This window comes from Nestor notabilis, unplaced genomic scaffold (assembly GCF_000696875.1).
Source record: "Nestor notabilis isolate BGI_N333 unplaced genomic scaffold, ASM69687v1 scaffold22467, whole genome shotgun sequence".
NCBI lineage: Eukaryota > Metazoa > Chordata > Aves > Psittaciformes > Psittacidae > Nestor > Nestor notabilis.
In genome coordinates, this window is record NW_009937225.1 from 1 (window position 1) to 19,581 (window position 19,581).

At 44.2% G+C, this 19,581-nt stretch overlaps 1 protein-coding gene across 1 annotated transcript in view; it reads left to right on the forward strand.

Moving 5' to 3' along the window:
• Positions 1-2,417: 2,417 nt before the first annotated feature.
• ADCK1 (aarF domain containing kinase 1) overlaps positions 2,418-19,581 on the forward strand; it is a gene marked incomplete at its 3' end in the record, with an annotated part of 56,892 nt that continues 39,728 nt past the window's right edge. Inside the window, exons 1-2 of the mRNA XM_010018731.1 lie at positions 2,418-2,543; positions 7,246-7,329. Of these exons, the coding sequence (XP_010017033.1) occupies positions 2,418-2,543; positions 7,246-7,329 (210 nt within the window). The remainder of the gene's footprint in view (positions 2,544-7,245; positions 7,330-19,581) is intronic.

Genomic DNA, 19,581 nt, shown 5'->3' on the forward strand with positions numbered 1-19,581 from the left:
AGAGGGGAGTGTGTGCAGTTGTGTGGAAGTCACAGGAGCCAGCTCACCTACGTGAAAGAGCTGGAGGTGACTGCTGTGCGCAGGCCTGGCTAAGGAGAGGCAGTGACATCTGGGGCGTATTTCGCAGCTGACAGCGTCTTTAGGATGGATACCCTTAGGGGTGCCGCAGTGGCTCATTTACATGGAAAAGGCTCTTTGACACCTTATGCAAAACTGAAATACAATTGACTTCTGATAGTTCCATTTCTATACCTCATGTTGGAGGGGTTGAAATTCTTCCCTTTTTGTTGGTACAACACATTAAGCATGAAAGCAGGAACTTTGTTGCTGAAAAGCTCTGCTGCTCTGACTGTTTGTTTGCTAGCAAAGTTCCCATCTTCTGTTCATGACATACAGCTGGCGGGTATGGCAATAGATGTGATGTCACGAACTGCAGATTATAGCTTCAGGTAGGAATAAGTTACAAAGAACAGATGGGCTTGCATTCTACTTTCAAGTAAATGTTCATTTTAGTATGTGAAGTAAAGTTCTTTTAGAACGTGAATTAATAAAGTGAAGGAAAAAAAATAATGACAGAGAGAGGCATATTTTCTGTGTTAAAAATGTCCCTGTTTGCACCTTTTACTTTCCAATAAATGAAATTTTAAAAAATCATATCAGGAGCAGAAATGATTTAATTAAAACACCTTGCAGAAAATGCTTTTTGAAGGTGACAGAGGATACAAGAGATTTCTGTACAAAAGAGATCAGGCCTCCAGGAAGAAGCCCTAACATTTCTAGAATTTTTGAGGGGGTGGGGGGAAGGAGAAAGGACAGCTTTTTTTTTTGGCGGGGGGGGGAAGGAAGTGCATGTTCATTTTTCTGCAGCCAAAGGGCTGAGTGTATTTTCTCTTGAGTTTGATTGTAGCTTCAGAGGAGTCCTGATCAGCCAACTACCCCTTCTGATGGTAGAAAGTAATGGGGTGCTCTAGGCAGCTCTGATAGGCACTGACAGATATGTCTCTGCTTCTCTGCCTCAAAGTTATTTAGACTTGTAAGGAAATAAAAGGAAATAATAAAATTTAGCTTAAGGCTTACATACAAAGGTCTCTTGTGTTATATTAGCCTATTTAGCTGATTGTGTTCTTGTGAACTGTTTTTGAAAGGTTTGACTTGTGGCACTGCATGTGTTTCGTCGTTACAAGGCTTTTGAGAGAAAAGGCATGAGCTAGACTGACCTTGCTAAAAGTTCACAGTGAGAAGTAGGAGAATTTCTCAATCAAGTCTAAAAGTGAAAGGATTAGTGGACTCCATCTTGATGGGGTAAAACCCCACACTCTGTCAGGGGTACTTGTGGAGTAGGTGAACCATAACTCTTGATTTGGGGTGTAAGCATAAAGAATGGTCAGTCATGTTTTCTATCCGATACCAGCCAAAGGGAAAGGAAAGAAAAAGATACCTAACTTGCAATTTGTTTTTTCAGGTCTGAATCCTCTGAAGTAACATAAAGCATCATAACATATGTATCATATGTGATGAATTACATGTTTACACTACTTTATACACTGTAAGCAATGAATGCAGTGTGGGAAATGTGTTTGTTTCCCACCCTTGTCTCCCAGGGAGTAAGTGACAGAAGGGAGAAGTGTCTCACCCCAGGCCTGTGCTGGGCCTGTGGCAGAGCCAGGATCAGGCTGTTAATCCCTGCAAATGTCCCTTCTGCTAATGCGGTCCCTGCCTGGCACTTAAGTGGGGTGGTGATGATGAGAGAACAAGTTTCACTTGGTCCCTCTGACCAGGTCCCCCATCTGCTTGCACTGTATGCAGCTGTCTGCCACTGACTGTTGGAGTCACACACAAACTCCAGGGATGCATTGCCTCTTCCCCCACCACTTGTCAGAGTGAGGCACTTTCACAAGTAGTCTGGCAGTTTCCAACACGTTCTTGGTGCTCTTGATGTTACAAGAGCTCTTCTTAAACCCTGCTTTTTTATTTCTTCTGTTATCCCCTTGCAATCTGCATACACTGTGACATCTTCAAAACATTTGCATTGAAGAGGTGGCCTATTGCCCATTGACTTTTGGTGAGCTCATTTTGCTCCCTTCTTTCTGTCCACCTGTTTCTCCTTGTAAAGACTTCGGGAGAATGAACAAATGTTTTGTTGTGGGTGTGCAAGGTGCAGTGAGTTACTTTTGGGTTTGTGGCTTGTAGATACTGTTGACTTAGGAATAGCAATGGAGCCAGAGTGGAACAGCTTATGTTTGGTTGCTGCATGATTATTTGAGTTCTTGACTGGGGACAGTGCTAGTGATGCATCATCAGCGAAGGAGCAATTAAAACTTGGTTTGTCAGGTCCCTTGGGGCTATAGGCATCAGATAACTATGTCTTTCTCAGATGTTACAGTTGCTATTTTGTGTCTCCGCAGGGTTCATTGGTGATGGCACGAAGGGTCTTGAAACTTGCCTCGTTGACAGCAGCTGCTTCTGGCATCTATCTTTATGGAAACAAGTTCCTGGATCCCAGTGATTTTGGAGTTGTTCGTGTGGGCCGAACCATTGCCACAGTAAGTTTCACCCTAGTAATGTGCAGGAAGACTTCTAGGTGGGTAAGAGAACTTGAGTTCACAATAACTTGTGACTTCCTACATTCCTTCTCTGCATTTCCACTTGGCAGCTGGCTCCAGGAGTCAGAAGGTCAATAGCGAGCTGTTCAAGTTATTGACACAGTGAAAAGAGGTGAAAGCATATGAGGAATAGAGCTGTTTGCATGTTTTGGAAAGAAACAAAGAGAGATACTGGGCTGCGGAGAACTGTCTCTGCTTCCCTGTATAGGGCGGGGCCTTCGGAGCAAGGGCTTACTTTGGCCCCTCATCTTCATCAGCTATCCTTCAAGGTCAGTCACCCAGGTGTGGTGTCCTGCTGCCTTTAACAGTGACCTACTTCAAACTGTCTTGTCTGCATATGCCAGTTTTTACACTGGAACATTCTGTTTTAAGGATCGTGGTTGTTGCATTCATATGGCACAGTAGCCATTGCCCCGTGACCCTTAGCATGAGAGATTTGGGGAGAGGAGAGCAGGTGTTTTGAGGATCATTTTCAAAGCAAGGGTAAAGCTAGGATGTGTGATGATGTGCTTCTGAGATTGGATTGGTTTCTAGATTCGTAAAATAAATGCCACATCTACCTGTCGCGCTGCTATTTCACCCTTGTGGTCACTAGTGTAGAAAACCTGAGATAGACTGCCAGCCAAACAGGTTGCTGCCTTCTTCTTGAGGATATTCACTGTTGAATGCATTAGCAGCCAGGAACAAGGAGAGCAGAGGCTCTGGAGGGGCTATCGGTCTCCCTCTACCTCACTTGCATTATACAGCTGTCACTTCAGGCCATGATCTCTATCATTTACAGACCCTCAGTGGTAAGCAGCTGTCAGTCTGCATGTTCTATGACTTTTAAGCACTTTATTAATGAGTTTTACAGGGAGTCAGCTCCTGAGTGCAGATACAATAAGAAACAAGCTCTGTGGGTTGGCTAAGGTGCTGTGCTGCTTATGTGTGCAAGCTGCACCATGAACTGTTGCGAAAAGTGATTATTTATTTTGAAAGGGTGAGGGCAAAAATACAAACTATAATCTTTCCTTCTCTGCCTAGTAAGTGCTAAGCTTCATGCTCTGTCCCTGTCCATAAGGCAATGCTGTCTGGTGGCAGGGAGCAGCCGTCTCCTTTTTACTGCACAAGAAACTGAGTCATGGAGAGGGAACACAGCTGATGATAGCTGAAGGGGAATCTGCTGTTCAGGCTGTTAGGGTTCTCCAGTCTGCCCTTGAGTTCTGTCAGCTTGTCCACTATTTCTGGGTCTTTCTTGAAGCCAATGTTTTTGTGGCTGTCTTCTATTTAAGACAAAAATAAGTGAGAAGTGTGCAATGATGAAGCTGTGCAGTTGGTCTGTGTTTTGAGGGACTGTGAGAGATTGCTTTCCTGATGAATAGGAAGTAGGGGAAATGAGATTTTCTTTGCTTTAGGTGCTGGTGAATCTAGACATGTTGGACTTTCATGTCCTCTGCCTTCAGGGAACACAAGTCATGGGCTGTAAAACACTTCACTGGCCCTGCTCTTAAATGCATTAGAGGGTTCTGCATCCATAGGTGCAAGCAGTGACCCCCAAAACCAAGTTACTGTAGACTTTTCAAACAAGAATTTTCTGTCCCATTTTGAATTCTGTGTTCCTTCTGATAAATAGTACTCTGTATAGTTAGGTTGCTTCTGAGAGATTCGTTAGTCCTGCTGCACCAGTGGTCTCTGTCTTCCCATCTTGGGTTCTGTTCCTTGTTGGAATGACAGGTAGCTTTCATCTGAGCACTGGCAGCCCGAACTGCTCTCATTTCTTAGCCATAGACTGGGTGAAGCCAATAGAGCAGTTAATTTGTAAGAAGCCTAGCTTCTTATAGAATCATAGAATGGTTTGTGTTGGAAGGGACTTAAAGATCATCTAGTTCCAGCTGCCTGCCATTGGCAGGGACACCTTCCACAAGACCACGTTCTCAAAGCCTGGTCCGACCTGGTCTTGAACACTTCCAGGGATGGGGCATCCACAACTTCATTGGGCAAATTCTCAAGCTTTCTCTTTTTCTAAATGAAAGTTGAGACTCTGTAGCAAACAAGTGACTTCAGATATTGGTGCCATCTCCATGGACCTGAAACATTTGTCCTTCAATCTAGCCTTGCCCAGGCTTCTTACCTGGTTGCTTGATTCAACGGTTGGACCATAGCCAGGCAAAAGCAGACTGTAATTAAGAGCTGTAATTCTTGTGAGCTAAATTCAACACAAAAAATTAAGATAAGTTATGGTGTGGTAAAGAAAAGAAAAGCCTGGGGAAAAGAACACATGGAGGTCAAGAAGCCTGACCTAGAACTACAAGACTCTGGTCAGATTTTGGTCTGAGTTTGATTAGAAAGATTTGAGCCTGCTTACATTTTAAGCATGCTGCTTCAGTAGTCCTTCAATAACTTTCCTGAGAAGCTTGAAGAAGTGCACTAACAGAAAATGCCACCTTGAGCCTCAGTTTGGGGAACTGGCTCTTGCTTATGTGTGCGTAGACAACTATTCAAGGGGAACATTGTGCCATGACTTGGTGAAATCTGGGGACAGTTTTGGGAGTGGTGGAAAAGTGTAAGGGGTTGAGAATTCATTGATAAAAAGTGGAAGCCCCAAGTCTTTGGGACATTTTACACTAGTCTGGATACAAGATCAGTTAAAGAAGTAATCTGACATTTGTAAGGGGAGGGACTGGTTGATCTTTTAGATCTTTTTATGCCTCCGAGGTTCAGTCTTGCACTGTAACATACATGACAAGCACTAGTCTTGGATGAGAACAAAGGTAATGGCATGGACCGCCACATTTTTCAGATAGTTTCTGTGTTCTGGGAAGACTAGAAACCTGGTAGAGCAGTTGTGCATTTCCCGTATTTCTTAGAGAGTATCCCTGTTGGTCTGGTGTGGTGGAAGGAACATTCTGTGCAGTAGCTGGAATACGTCTCAGACAGTAGCAGGGATTTGGCAATGTCAGAGTTGCCTATCAGGATCATCATAATACTAATTTAGTGTTTAAGATTACGATGTAATTAGCAACTGCTTAATTAATTCCCTCTTCCTCTGTAATACAGGCCAATCTGTTAGTTGCTTCTTTTCAAGTTGGAGGTGATAATTACCCTCGTGGACCAGAGATAAAATAAGAACCAACTCAAGCCTTCATGCAAGGCTGATTTGAACCTCCCTGCACTTCAAAGTTGGTTTTTGAGGTTGTAACGATGCTTTGAAAAGTTTTTCTTCTGAATGGGTGTCTGTGTAGCTGTGCAGCTCCTGAGCTGACCAGGGGCAAGAGAGCCTCAAAAGCCATAAAAAAAAATTGCTGTGCTCAGTTTCCAATTCAGAAAACAGGAAACGTGAGAAACCTAACCTCCACAGGGAAGGAGCGTGTCTATCTGTAACTCATTCCCGGCTTTTTACCCTCTTGTATGCATTTCTGAGCTTTTAACTGTTTCCCTGTTGTCAGTTCCAGTGAGTTTGTCTCAGGCCAGATTTGATTCCATTACCTCCCCGTCTTTCATTATATGTCAGCTGTACCTTATGCCCTTCCTAGGCATGTTTGTAGTGAAAGTTGGGGCTAGTATCCTGTCCCGGAATGGGATGCTACCCCTTCAGCAGGGAGATTTTAAGAAACCTGACTTTATGGCAAGTATTTTGAAGTTCAAATGGCAGGTTAGTGGACAGTCTTATCTAGATGTACATTCCCCTCTCTCCCTCCAACTAAACTTAATAAACATGACCTATGTTTCTGTTCTGTTTGCTGGCATTCTGACTGTGGAAAGAGAGGAACTTTAATCATGGGGCAGAATTGTGAAATAGCAGACCCATTTTCAGAAATCATTAAGGCATTTAGGAATCTGATTCCATTGTCTGTGGCTGTGTCTAGCTAACATGCTTTAGCTGCATCCCCATATTGTTACTTTGTAATTGGGTATCTGACCCTTTGGCCTTCTAGTCCTTTGTGCAGTTGCATATCCCCAGAAGTACTGCTGCTGTGCTAATGGGTGAGCTTGTCTACAGTCACTCTGCTCCCTGCTGAGCCATCTACCCAGACTAAGCTCAGTGCGCACCGGTGTGATTAGACAGGTTGGAGGTATGAAGGTGAAGTGCAGGATAACTCATGGGACACAAACAAGGTCTGCATGGCCTCTGTTACTAGTGGAAGCCCTAGATGGTTGACTGAGAATTGGAGTCTGCTGTTTAAGGTGCTGTACAGAGGTTATGAAAATGCTTTGAGCTTCTCAAATAGGAGATGTTATATGAGTGCCAAGTGTTGCTTATTTTTAATAGCTACATGTCAATGAGGTCCCTGCACTGCTTTCTATAAATGTTCAAGTTAGATATAAGGAAGAAGTTCTTTAAAGTGGGGGTGGTGAGGCACTGGAATGGGTTGCCCAAGAAAGTTGTGAATGCTCCATCCCTGGCAGTGTTCAATGCCAGGTTGGACAGAGCCTTGGGTGACATGGTCTAGAGTAAGGCGTCCCTGCTCATGGCAGGGAGGTTGGAACTAACCGTTCTATGATTCTATGAAGTATTTTATTTTAATTTTTTATGTGTCTGTTACCATAAGCCTCACTGTGGAGCCTAAACTTGGGAGTCTAAGCTGCATATATTCTCTTTAACAGAAGTTTTGTTGTTCTGATAACTGCAGAGCTTGCTCAACATTTCTGTTTTCATTTGCAGACGGCACTTATCACCTATGACTACCTCACCTCTCTTCGGAGCGTCCCGTATGGATCAGAGGAGTATGATTTCCTCAAATCACAGGTACGTGATAGCACTGGATTGTGTTCCTTGGAAACTCTGCAAAGCACAGGTGTGTTGCCAAAGCCACTGCTGTAAAGCAAACCATCAGGTTGTCAGGTTAATAATTCAATATGCCTTCTTCTACCAAATTGTTGACAGCAAATGAGATAATATGTGCTGCATATGAGATCAGATTCTTGCAAGACCTGCGTTGCCTGCTGGAGAAGGTCTCTTGTCAAGTGTAGCCACCTGCAACCAGTGCCCACTTAGGTCCATTAGAGATTCAAGTGCTTGGTGTATGGGGTAAGATGCATTTGGGCTCTGTCACCAATTCTCTACTGCCCAGACTGGTTGTGTGGAGGTCAGCTGTTGAGAGGGGGCTGGCAGTAGTTTTTTTATTCTACACTTGCTGGTTGGTAATGGCCATAACATGAAGATTGAGGGATTTAAGTGAAAGGAGTGTGTTGGAAGGGAAATAATAGAGATGAATAAGGCTTAAGCAATAAGAATTGGGCAAAGAAATGTACATCTCTGCAAAACACATTGTTGTGTTTTGATATCAATAATTTACATTAATAGAAAAAGCATTTCTAATAAGAAGGAGGATGAGTGCCCCTATCACTCCCCTCAGTCTTGTGGTGCACTTTTCATTCCTTACAATACCTTGAGCTGTGAGTGACACTGGGCTTTAGTCAAGTGCACGCGGTGTATGTAGCCAGGGTCTCTGCTATTCTGACTCAAGACCTCTTTGGAGTAGGAAATATGGCTTGTGCCAAATTAGGTCAGTCTGCATAGTATGTTTGAAGTAAGGTCTTTAACCTCATTTTTCTTCTTGGAGCTTGTAGGATTTAGGCCACTGGTGTGGTTGAAATGCATGGGATGGGCCCTCACTCAGACTGGAGGGACTCCAAAGCTGGAAACTGTGATGGGCCACATAGAAATTGGTGACATTGGACTCTAGCATGCTTTAGTATTCCTCTGGCAGAAAATCCACATTATCAGTATGGTCTTAAGAGTATTCAGGTAGTTTGCAGAGTGGTTTCACAGAATCATAGAATGGTTTTGTTTGCAAGGGACCTTAGAAATCTTCTGGTTCCAAATCCCCTGCCACAGTTTTCCTGGGCTTGTTCTCATCCTCTCCTGTCTATGGATGCTAAACTGTTCTGCTGTAGCTGCCTATGCCAGGTGAGAGCACTGATGCCCTGGCATAAACACGAGAGAGATGTGTTGGGATCTGGAGCTTCATTTTCCATCTGCCCATCTTTCTGCCATATGCCTTTGAAACCTGGTTTGCAGAAGGCTGCTTGTAGCTTTCTTGAGCGAAGCCCAGGTTACGGAGTTATCAGTGCTGTGGAGAGCTTGACATTTGGCAGCAGTTTGCAGCAGCCCTTGCAAATTCCTGACCTTGTGCCGTGTCTCTCCATGGCTTCATTAACCTCTGTCATGCAGGTTTTGATGGTTTGTCAATTCATGCCCCAGGCAGCCAAAAGGGGCCCTGTTTGCTGGCGCTGCACAGAGCTGTGCTCTCCCTGCTTGGCAGCCAGGGCTGAGTCAGCCTCTGCGCATGGCAGAGCCAGTGGCAAGCTCAGCATGACACAAGAAGACTCTGTGGCATGGCCAGCACTAGCCTTTGGCTGCAGGAAGGGGAATAAGCTGGGATATAGGAGGAAGTAGGTGCAGGCATAGCACCAGTTAGTAGAACTTGTTGGCCTCTGGAGACCTGTCCTGCTGTTGGCAGGTGTTAATGGAGGGCCGCCACTGAGCCTGATAGTGACAGCACTTGTGTGTTCCTCAGCAACATCCCTGTAGAGCTTGTGCTAGCAAAGCATCAGTTTGGGATGGGAAAATGTTTTGGACTTCGGCAGTTGCATGCCAAACCCTTTATCTCAGTGCAGCTCTAAGTGAATGGCAATCAAGTCTTTATCATCTTGCAGCTCTTTTAACATGTGGGAGCTGATTTTATTGGTCTCAGACTAGTACAGAATGACTTGTAAGAAGTTCCATTGGAGTTGGTACTAAAGATTAGCCACTGGATGGGGCCAAGAGGATGGGAATGCCCCTCCCAAGTAAGTGTTGTGTGTGAAGGATGCTTATCCAGTTGTTGCTTCTACTAGCCCATGTCTTGGGTAGATCTCTGGTGCTCTCAGCCATTCATTATACTCTTTGCTTTCTGTCCTTCCAGTGAGGCCAGCTTAAGCCCTTTTTCATATGCTGAGAATTTGGAGTTTTAAGTCTGTGTATGAATTGGTTACTGATATCCATCTTCACTTTTGTTACTGTACCTGGAAGAGAGATTCTATGAAGCATGGATCTGGTGCCCCTGGGACTGTGGATAGTGCCAGCAGGTCTGGGTGCAGCTGCTGTGCCTGTGGTCCCTTGAGCAGCTGCATGTGTGTCTGGGTAAGGCTTGCAGCTGGGAAGGGAAAAACACTTCTGTGCATCTCCTCCTGGTACTCAGCATACTGGTGGGTGCTACTCCAGTGCAAATAATGCTTAACTTGCTCTCCATGAATTAGCCATTAAACTAGAGACTCTAAATTACCCATGGCCTCAGAGGAGAGTTGGGAAGCCTTAGTGGTAGCACCAGTCCCTGAGCCTGTCAGGGCCAAACAGGGACATAATCATAGGAACAAATTACATGCAAAGTAGATTAAGAAGGAAATGGGTTCCCCATGGGTTTTAGCCAGGTTCCTGCTTAGCTCTAAGGGATTATCTTCAATATTACTCTATTTTTCTGTCCCTCATGGACCACATTTGATGCTAATGCTCTCAGCCCCTCAGTTCTCAGCACCTTTTTATGGCCAGCAGATTGGGTGTGATTTGTTACTTTCTATGAGGCAGGAAGTGGTAGCTGGGAATTCCCTGTGTGTCCCTGGGGTTGGTTTGCTTTCTCTGTTTCTCCCGTTAGCCAGGAGATGTGAGAACTCACCTTCCTGATGGCATTCACAACCCTTCCTCAGCAACAGCCAAGGGGAAAGAATGTATTATCTTTCCCATTCCTGACCCTACCTGTAGTAGGGATAAACCTGCATACGTGGTCAGGCTTTATCTCCATCCCAGTAGTTGCTTCGTCTCATCACTGGTGGCTGGACCAAGAAGGTAACTTGATCTTTCTCCTAAGTTAAGGGTCCTTATCTAGAGTGTCTGCCCTTCTCCTGCATATGATGACAGTGCCAATGTACTGTCATCAAGGCCAGTGGTAGCCATGGTTAGCCCCAAGACATCAGATGTCTGTAGGTCTAGTGTCAGGAGCATATGGGGAGGTAGTAACTTTCTTCACTTCTGCTTCATTAGATTATTCTGGCCATCTTTATACACGTAAGCTTGGGCGTGTCTTCCAAGTTCTGCCCCTTTTTGTGCTGGTTCAGAGGAGGAAGGAGGACAGCATGCTCAGTGCCGTTTCCTTTCCTACTGTTTTCTCAGCAAACCATTTTATTCTGTAGAGGGCTGCGTACCTCTGACATACTTGTGCCTTCTTGAGTGTTTGTCTCCTCAGCCTCAAGTCAGCCTACCTTGTGACATTTCCAGTGTTCCTTTTGTTGTACCACCTTGGTTGACACTTCCTATATTGCTGGCATCAGTTTCTTTTGATCCTGCAGTCAGTCAGGAGGTATCTTACAACATGCAGCTTATTTAAGGGCTGGCATCAATGGGATTCAAAGCCATTTTCTTTAGTAAGAGGATTGCAGTGGGTCAGTCATCTTGCAGATTTTAGCACAAGTGGTCACAGTTGAAAATCCTGAGCAAGGCATTTTTTTTTGTCATTTTCCTCTGTAAGACGAAAGGTTACTGCTGTGAATGTGGGTACAGGTTTTTGGGTTTTTTTGGTGGAGAGGAGATAGCAAGAAAAGAAAGGATCTGTGGTCAAGGTGTCTCAGGAGACAGTGGGAATCCATTCTTGAATTAACTTTGGCTACAGAATTGCTTTGTCAGGGAAAAGACCTTTGGGGAGGTTAATTAACTTTTCTCCTTTTAAGAACCAAATGAAGATGTTCTCCTCCTTCAAGCTCCTGGTTATTGGGCTGTCAGTATCTGGGCAAATATTCGGAAGGTGTAACCTTGTGCCATCATTATGCAGAATATGATTCCTTGCTCCTTGGAGGGTATCCCTGATGTTGTGTTTGCTTCTCCTGGTTGAGTGGGTGTTTCCAAATGAGCTGTGTCTCCCAGTGAAGCTGCCTGACTGAGGGATCCTGGAACAATAAGTGGTGGGTCTATGTGTGCATATGCTTTTCCAAAATAAGCTATGGTTTCTGGGTAGTTCAGACCAATGGAATAGCCTGTGTGTTTTGACTTCCCTTGTGGTTCCATAGCACTGTGTGCCATAAATAATAGGAAGTGATGTCCTAAAATAGTTTCTTCATGATGGAGGTGGACGGCATCTGCAGAGAGAAATCCCCAGGATCTCTCTGTGGCATTCCGTCAAAAAGGCAACTGTGAATGGAGACTGTGGGCTGTTCTACACCCACAGGTGTCTGTGCTTCAGCCTGTGGTGACATGGGGTGAAAAGAAGCAAATGAACTTCCCAATAAGACACAGAATAGCCGTTAGATGGCAGTGACTTTCTGTCACCAAGCTAAATGGGAGCCAGTAAAAGAGAGGTGCAGACCTTCACAACCCATCCATAGTCCCCGAGCTGATCTTGTTTGGTTGCCCTATTATGTGCTCCCCGGGATATCTCTTCATCTAAAAGGCATGGTTGACACTAATGTAGTCTAAAAAAGCTACTAGCAGGGCCAGCTGGTGGCTTGATGACTCTACATTTGGGCACTGCTGTCTAGCAAACTTCCTGCCAACACATAAAGTATGAAAGCTTTGCACTGAAAACACATAACAAGCTGTAAAATAAATCTTATAATTATAAAACACTTCCTTTTCCTCCTTCTGCTTTCTAGAGTGGTATCAGCTGAACATTCTGGCCACAGCATCTCTAGGTTTTAATTTTATAGCATTAGGAAGGTCCATTTTTTCTGGGATGTGTGCCTTTGAAACAAGATGTTCTTCAGTCATATGCAGTGTTTTTTTCAGAGAAATGGGCTATCTCATTGTGATATTTTTGGAGGAAGAAGTGAGGGGAAAGAGGCAATGTCTCATTTATTGCACTTTTTTTTCCTGGCTGTGTACCCTTGTCCCTGAAGTGCTTCTCTCCAGGAGCATGAGTGCGAGGTGTCAGGCACACTGCTTGCCTAAATGGTCCTGTGTCTTGTACCTCCCCAGCAGGAGTTAATCTATGTGCCTCGGCAACATTTAGGCTTCTTTCCTCCAGGTGGGGCTATCCCTTTTTATTTGGATCCCTGAAGACCTCATTACTTTGTCCTTCTAGCTTCTGAGAAGGTACATAATAGCCAGAGGAATATCTGATCATCTCCACCAGTACAGTGAGGAAACCGTGAGGAAGCCCTTGAAGGATGTAGGCGGCAAGGAGCCTGCACCATGAGGAGCGCTATGAAAAAAAAAGCAAATGGAAAGTGAAGAAGTAATCTTGTTTTATTTGGTGTTTGGGCTATGCCTTGAGTCCCAATGTGAAATGAACAATAGCATTGCAAAGTCCAGAGATATGGCAAGAGATGGTATCTTCTCTTAAGAGCTCATGGTTGAGATTTTCACTCTAGATGTGAGTGGTGCAAATTGATTTGAGCATAGGATTTCTCAGGGGGTTGAAGGTCTGTGTAAAGAGGGAAGGAAAAAAAAGTGGGAATTTCTTAGGATGCCACTGTAAGCGACTTAAGATTGGTCCCATTGACTTTGGTTCCAGCCCTAATTAGGGATGTTTACTTCATGAAGAACTGAAGCCTTGAACTACTGGCCAGTTTATATGACTTGGTTGTTGGAGGCCATCTGTAAACTCAGTAGAGCTGACAGGTAGCTGCTGCTTAACATACGCTAAGAATAGGAAAACAGCTGGCTTGAGAACTGGAATAGTCATATCTAAGACTATTAAAAATAGATACCTAACGATTTGTTTGGGAATAGAGACACTCAGAACTTGGCAATGGCAAAATGAGCATCTCAAATGTTGTTTTGTTTGTCCTTTGAATCCTTAACAAGACCCATATTGTGGATTCTGTTCCCCTTTCTAAGGTTGCCGTAGTAAGCTTGCAGTCAAACACCAGTCAAAATTAGTGAGTACGGAGATGTAAAAACCAGGAGTGAAAAGAGTAGCGTGGCATGCAGAGGCTATTTCATGTATCAGGTCAGGTTGGAGTTTGAGAGCAGGACTGAATACTGTAGATTTGCTCTGCTAAGCCAGTGACCTTATCACATTCCCCCTAAAGTGAATCTGATAAAAGAATGTGCTGGAAGGTAGCACATAATTACCTTACCTGTTAAGCTGGTGTCTTCCTTTAGTCTGTTAAGTCAATGTTGAGAGAACTGCTGTGGTGGGTGGTGTCTTGCAAACACTTCTCTGGACTTCCTGGCAATGTTGAAGGCATCTTAGTGGGTTCCAGGCACATACTTTTACCTATGTGGAGCTACCCTGTTTGCACATTTGAGAAAAGGTGTCTCTGAAAGGAACTGTGCCCCAGGACCAGGCAGGACTCTGCCAAGCTGAGGAAGCTCTGGGGACAAGACAAAAAAGAAACTAAGTTTTTCTTGAGTTGGAGCAGTTGCTGTTTCAGTCTAGGAACAAAACAAAATGTAAAGTTCAATGCCAGGTTTGGAAGCTACCTCCCACTTTATTTACTAAGGTGTTCAGGTGCCCTGCCTAGAAATCTGCTGATGTGAGCGTGTGCCTGTGTGTTTTTTACATCTGGACAAGCCTGTAGACATGTGCCTGTGTGTTCAGGTGTGAGTGTTTCTGCTGAAGTAGCCGCTTCTGAAAACAGAGTCAAAGGTTCAATGATGGTTTTGGAGGAGTGAATCAAAGATGGTAATCGCATTCACTGTTGGCCTAGTTGAGCCTGCTTTTGGTCCCATACAACCGGTTTAGGGTTTCTTTTTTGTTTCTTTTTTTTCCCTTCTTTCCCATGTCTCTGTTGTCTTGAGTGTCCTGTCTCAGTGGCTGCAAATTCTGCTGATGATGCACCATTCAGAGCAGCTTGCTGCTCCTTCCTCTGCAGCAGCATCATCTTGGCAGGTCTGACACCAGTAACAACTTGTTTTTGTCAGTGTACTGAGCTGATGTGACTTGGAAGGGGCCCACAGGGAGCAGATAAACATAGTGACGAAGGTCATCTTCATACAGCCTCCACTGTCTTCCTAGTTCCGCTTTAACAATCAATATCTGCATGTGAGCCTGCACATAGACACACACGCACAGTGCTTTATGAAATGCCTCCTGCTAAGTTTGGATCCATTTACTATCTTGTCAGCGTTGCTGAATTTAGAAGTAAACTCACTGCAAAGGTCACTAGCAGAATCATTTTTAAAAAACCAAACCAACTCCTAAAACGTCTTTACCGCCCCTGCGGTCTCTGTTTGAAAATGGACTTTTTTTGAGTGCCTGTGAACTCTGTAACCGTGCAGCCACTTTGTTCGTGTAGAGTTGCTCTTAACACAAGTTGTTTTTTTACAGGATTGATGAAGGGCATCCAGGCTTTGCACTTCCATATGTTTATCCTAGGACTGTTGTGTGAAGAGAAGTAGGGAAGATACTCTTTGCTCCCTCAGGCCCTTTCCTTTGCATTCACAGTCAGGCAGCACAGCTGGGTGTTTCCAGAGCCTAGTAGGAGCTATTTCATCTCTGCAGTGCCTGGTAATGCCTGTTCTCTCCTCATCCTCTCCAGAACAGCTTCCCTGCTTCTATTTCTTGCAGATAGCTGAGGTTTTGCTGTGGCAGTCTGAACTGGGAGTTATTCATTGTCAATATACAGAGTGGTAATCCTTGACTGAGGAACATTGTTAAAATTAAATGATGGCTCCTGAGTGATGGGGAATGAAAAACAGCAAGGTTGTTAGCTGGAACCATACTTTTCCTCGCTCCGTGTTGGTGCTTGTACTGGACTGTGTGCTTGAAGACCAGAGGTGTTTGCGACCTGATGTGTATGAAACATACCAGCTCCTGCCTCCCTGACTGGCTGGTTTAGATCCACTGCAACTTTCCTTGACTTATTGGCCCCAAAGGTCAGGCTAGGGACTGAGTCTGTTCCAGGAATGAGGGTGATTGATTCTGCTAAACCTATGTTTTGGTTTTACCATAGCAAGTGTTTGGTAATGAGGTTGAGGACTGAGCAGATGCAGGCAGAAGCAGCTTCATGCATTCACCTCTGCTGGTATATCCCTATAGCTTCCCACAAGAGCCCTGCACAGCTGATCTCTCTGTTTACTCATGCACCAGGCCTGAATCAGGCGCTGGGTGGGTTCATTGCCAACCCCAGGCAGGAAAGCTCTCCCAGGCTGCAGCTTTGCATGCCTGTGTCAATGGCAGTCGAGCCAGCAGGCTTCCCCTTCCCAGTCCCTTTCTGGAGTAGTATTCCCAGCTCTGGCAGAACTCTGTCATCGCCTGGAAAGACAAGCTCCACACCTTGCATATCTTAGCTTACATTCCTGGAAATCTCACTCCAGAAAGTCAGGTGTCAGGTTCTGAAATCCGATGAGCTTTCAGCCCAAGGAACTTTTCCATTTGGAAACAGCCTAGAAACTCATTCTGTTTTGTGTTAGTATTGAAGTAATGCGGGCATGTGATTTTTATTTGAAGGATATTCAAGTGAAGCGACAACCAAGAAGTAAAGCTCAGTCCTTTTGCAAAATGGTGGGGTATATGGGTAGATAATGAAGGAAAGTTCCTTTAGTGTCCACTGCTTACAATTTTTGCACATATGTGTAATTAAAGTAAATTAAAGAAGAAGCAACATACAGATAAGACCACTTCCCCACACAGCTCCCATCCCAGTGGCAGATGGCCCTCCTTCCACCTGCATTGTTCATCAAATTTCATGTCAAGAGGGGAAATGAATTCTCAATTGCCACATGCTTAGTAATCAACTGCACTGTAATTCTGATTGCAGTGCTGTCACCCACCATTGGGTGGGAGTGGAGAAGGCACTGCATTTTGTTGATGGTTCAACATTTGTTTTCCTCATCATTTTGACACCAGAGGTAATTGCCATTCCTGAAATATTCTCTCACTACCATTGCAAAGCAACCGTTAGGGACAAACTAATTATGAAGAATCTTGTTATGACAGGTTAATAGGCCAACAGAGGAGATTTCTTTTTCTTTCAGGCAACTGAATAGAACAATCCAACAGCTCCTGTATAACTGCTGGAAACACATGCTTCTCTGTAAGCCAACACATACTTGTTGGAGATGGGGGATTTGCAAGACTAGGACTAGAGTATAGAGTGAGTTTCCAAGCTTGCTTTTATTGAGCTTTTGGTTTCCCAGTATCATGTGCCAAAATGAGGTTGAGTCTGGGCACGGTCATATGGAGGGGCTGTCTTCATTGTTGATATTGCACCAATGTCTTCTGTCTGGGTCATGGTTGAGCAGCATCATGAAGGCTTGGAAGTGAGGAATGCTGGACTTGTGGCTTTGATAGATTTTAGAACAAGACACAAACTCATGATCTGGACTGGTTTAATGCCACTAAGGGTTCCCTGCATTCAGGAGGTCAGATCTGATGTACTGGTTGAGTTCCAAGTGGCCAGTGGTGTTCCGTCTGCCTGTGTTCACTTGAAGTTGCAAACTACCTGCCCCAAATCATTCTTGTGGGATGCTCTCTGGGGACAGCTGTGATATGGACCACAGATGGCTGCTTTCCTACAGTGGAGGTGGTTGAGGCACCCTCCCTCCCTGTGACTGAAACATTCTGTCATAGGGAAGGAGGAATTTGAAATATCTGGATTGCTAATGGTTAGGTTTAGAAGCTCACCCAGTTTATGTGCAGTCAGCACAGCAATTCATGTAGACTTGGTAATTGTGCTTTCAAAGAAACAGATATCTAGCTCAATAGTTAGCTGGCTACTATGAATCCATGAGTGATGAGTGGCTACTGTGAGTGAATCTCAGGTGTTGAGGAACACATGATTACAAAGGAGCCCATTTTAAGCTTCAGAATAGGCACAATGTAGATTTAAAGAAGCTCCTGGAGAAGGCCAGTTCATGTTCTCAGTGTTGCCTTCTTTGATGCCTCATTCAAGTCATCAGGCAGGAATGACTTGGCAAAGGATCTCTCTAGTGGGGACTCAAGTACCATCTGACTATCTCCAGCCAAGTGCTTATACATGCAGCACTCTGTTCCTGTCCAGGAAAGGAACAAATCTTCAGTGGTAATCAATGCATATCCTGGCTTGATCTCCTTAATGAGAGAACAGTGAAGCTCCACTCTTTTCCAGAGATCAAATCAAGACCATGTTTATCCCATTTTCCATCTTCCCCTGCCTGTTGATATCAACTCCCAGTTTCACTGTGACTTCATCCTTCTTCATGGGATCTCAGTATCTCTGTGTGGAGTATGTAAATGCTTTAATATTAAATACTTGAGTCTAGAAGTCATAGATAGCATTACTTTTGGATTACTAGCATCTGATTTCATTGGGTTTTTTTGCCTCCATCTTGTGTAGTGCTAATTCTCTATGGTCGTTTTTGGCATGCAAATTTTGTCTTTGGGACTACCCACGGTGAATGTATTTTGCCAGCAACGTCTGATTCTTTGGAGAATCTTCGTCAGTATTATTTTTCTGTCAGGTTTTGCACCAGTTGCCTTTGTGTTGGGCCTTTTGCCTTGAGTTTACTATTTACCTTCTAGCTAAGGGTAGAAGTCAGCTGTCTTTGACTAGCCTATTGACAGAGATTGCCTCTTGCCTGTTATCTCCAGTGCAGTGTCATTATTTGTTCTTGTCCAGTGTTAGCCTTTTATACCAGATTCTACCCCTTTCGACAAAGCAACCTTGACTTTTGCTTATGTGAGATTCAGACTGAAGCCTCTGGATTCGTAGATGGTGCTTTCTTTTTTAAGTTGTGGAAAGTGCTGCCTGATCTGCAGTTTTCTTCACAGAGAAGTTGTAAATAGGTAGTGATGGACCAGTCTTCCTTTACCCTGCCCATTGGGGTACTTGCTCAGGTGATCTGTGGTAATCAGTATCTTTTAAATCAAGAAAAAATAATCTGTAGATATTCACTTGATAGACCCCATTTCCTGCTATTTGCAGTTGCTTCTCTGAAAGGATGGCAAATAAGGGTAGGGGTATTCCTTCACAGGCAACTGTGCAGAAATGTAGTTTATAATCTCCTAGGCTGAACCACTCTTAAATATTGACCAGTCACTTTGATTGTGGGTGGGATAGGCAACTTTTGCTCCTTTCCTTCTTGGCTGTGTGCCCAGCTCCCCATAGACTGGTAATGTTTCCCGCTGCACCCGATTCCTTATAAATAAAACAATGGCTGACAGTGAGTCTGCAGGTGGAGGGACACTGTTTTCTTAAAATTAGAATGAGACAAGACATCCAACAGCTTTACTGACTATTTTACTCTAGGTTCTTGTAATATGTTTGACATTTACAAATGCAGCATCCTTGCCTTGTGGATGCTCATTCATCTCTTAGATGAGAGGGAAAACTCAACAACTGGCAATGGAAAAGGCTTTTACATTTTACATTGAATGTGTAATTGTGTATAAAGATGACCTCAGTTTTATTCCCTTCACAACCTTGGTGAACCACAGCCAAGTGCAGGGAAGATGTGCAATATTGTTCATTGTGATACCAGCTGCAATAAAGGCAATTGCCTCTGGTACTGCTGGGGGTAATTTCTTCTGCTTATCGTGGGAGCAAAAGTAATCTACTCTAGGTAATGAATAACCAACATGCAGCCTCACCTGGGCTCCCCTTGTGTTCATCTCAGTTTGGTGCCATGTCAAATATTCATATGTTTTACTTTATTCAACTGTTATTTCATGCTATTTTAAAGTGGCACTCAAAGCCAATATAGTTGCTTTCTGTTGCCTGTGTTTCTAGCAGCCGTAAAGATTCAGTAGGCCAAATGCTGCCTTCACTGGCGCCCAGTGGTGCCCATTTTTTCCAAATTCTGCCTCCATTGGCACCTGCACAAACCTATTATTTTCAATGAGAAAGCACAGGAGTGGCTGCAAGGAAGGATCTGACCTTCTAATTGCAGTTTAACAAGTCTATTAATTGTGTATGAATCAGAAGAGACACCAGCTCAGTCTTCCATAGTGGTGACATTGTTGGGATCCTAATAGACAGTGGCTGTTGGTCTGACTGATACCCAGAAGGGAACAGACCTGCAATAGAGTAACCAGGGAACACTTTTTGGGTTTTATTCCGTGGCCCCCTCCCCCCCCCCCCCACCCAAGACTCTTTACAAAAAACA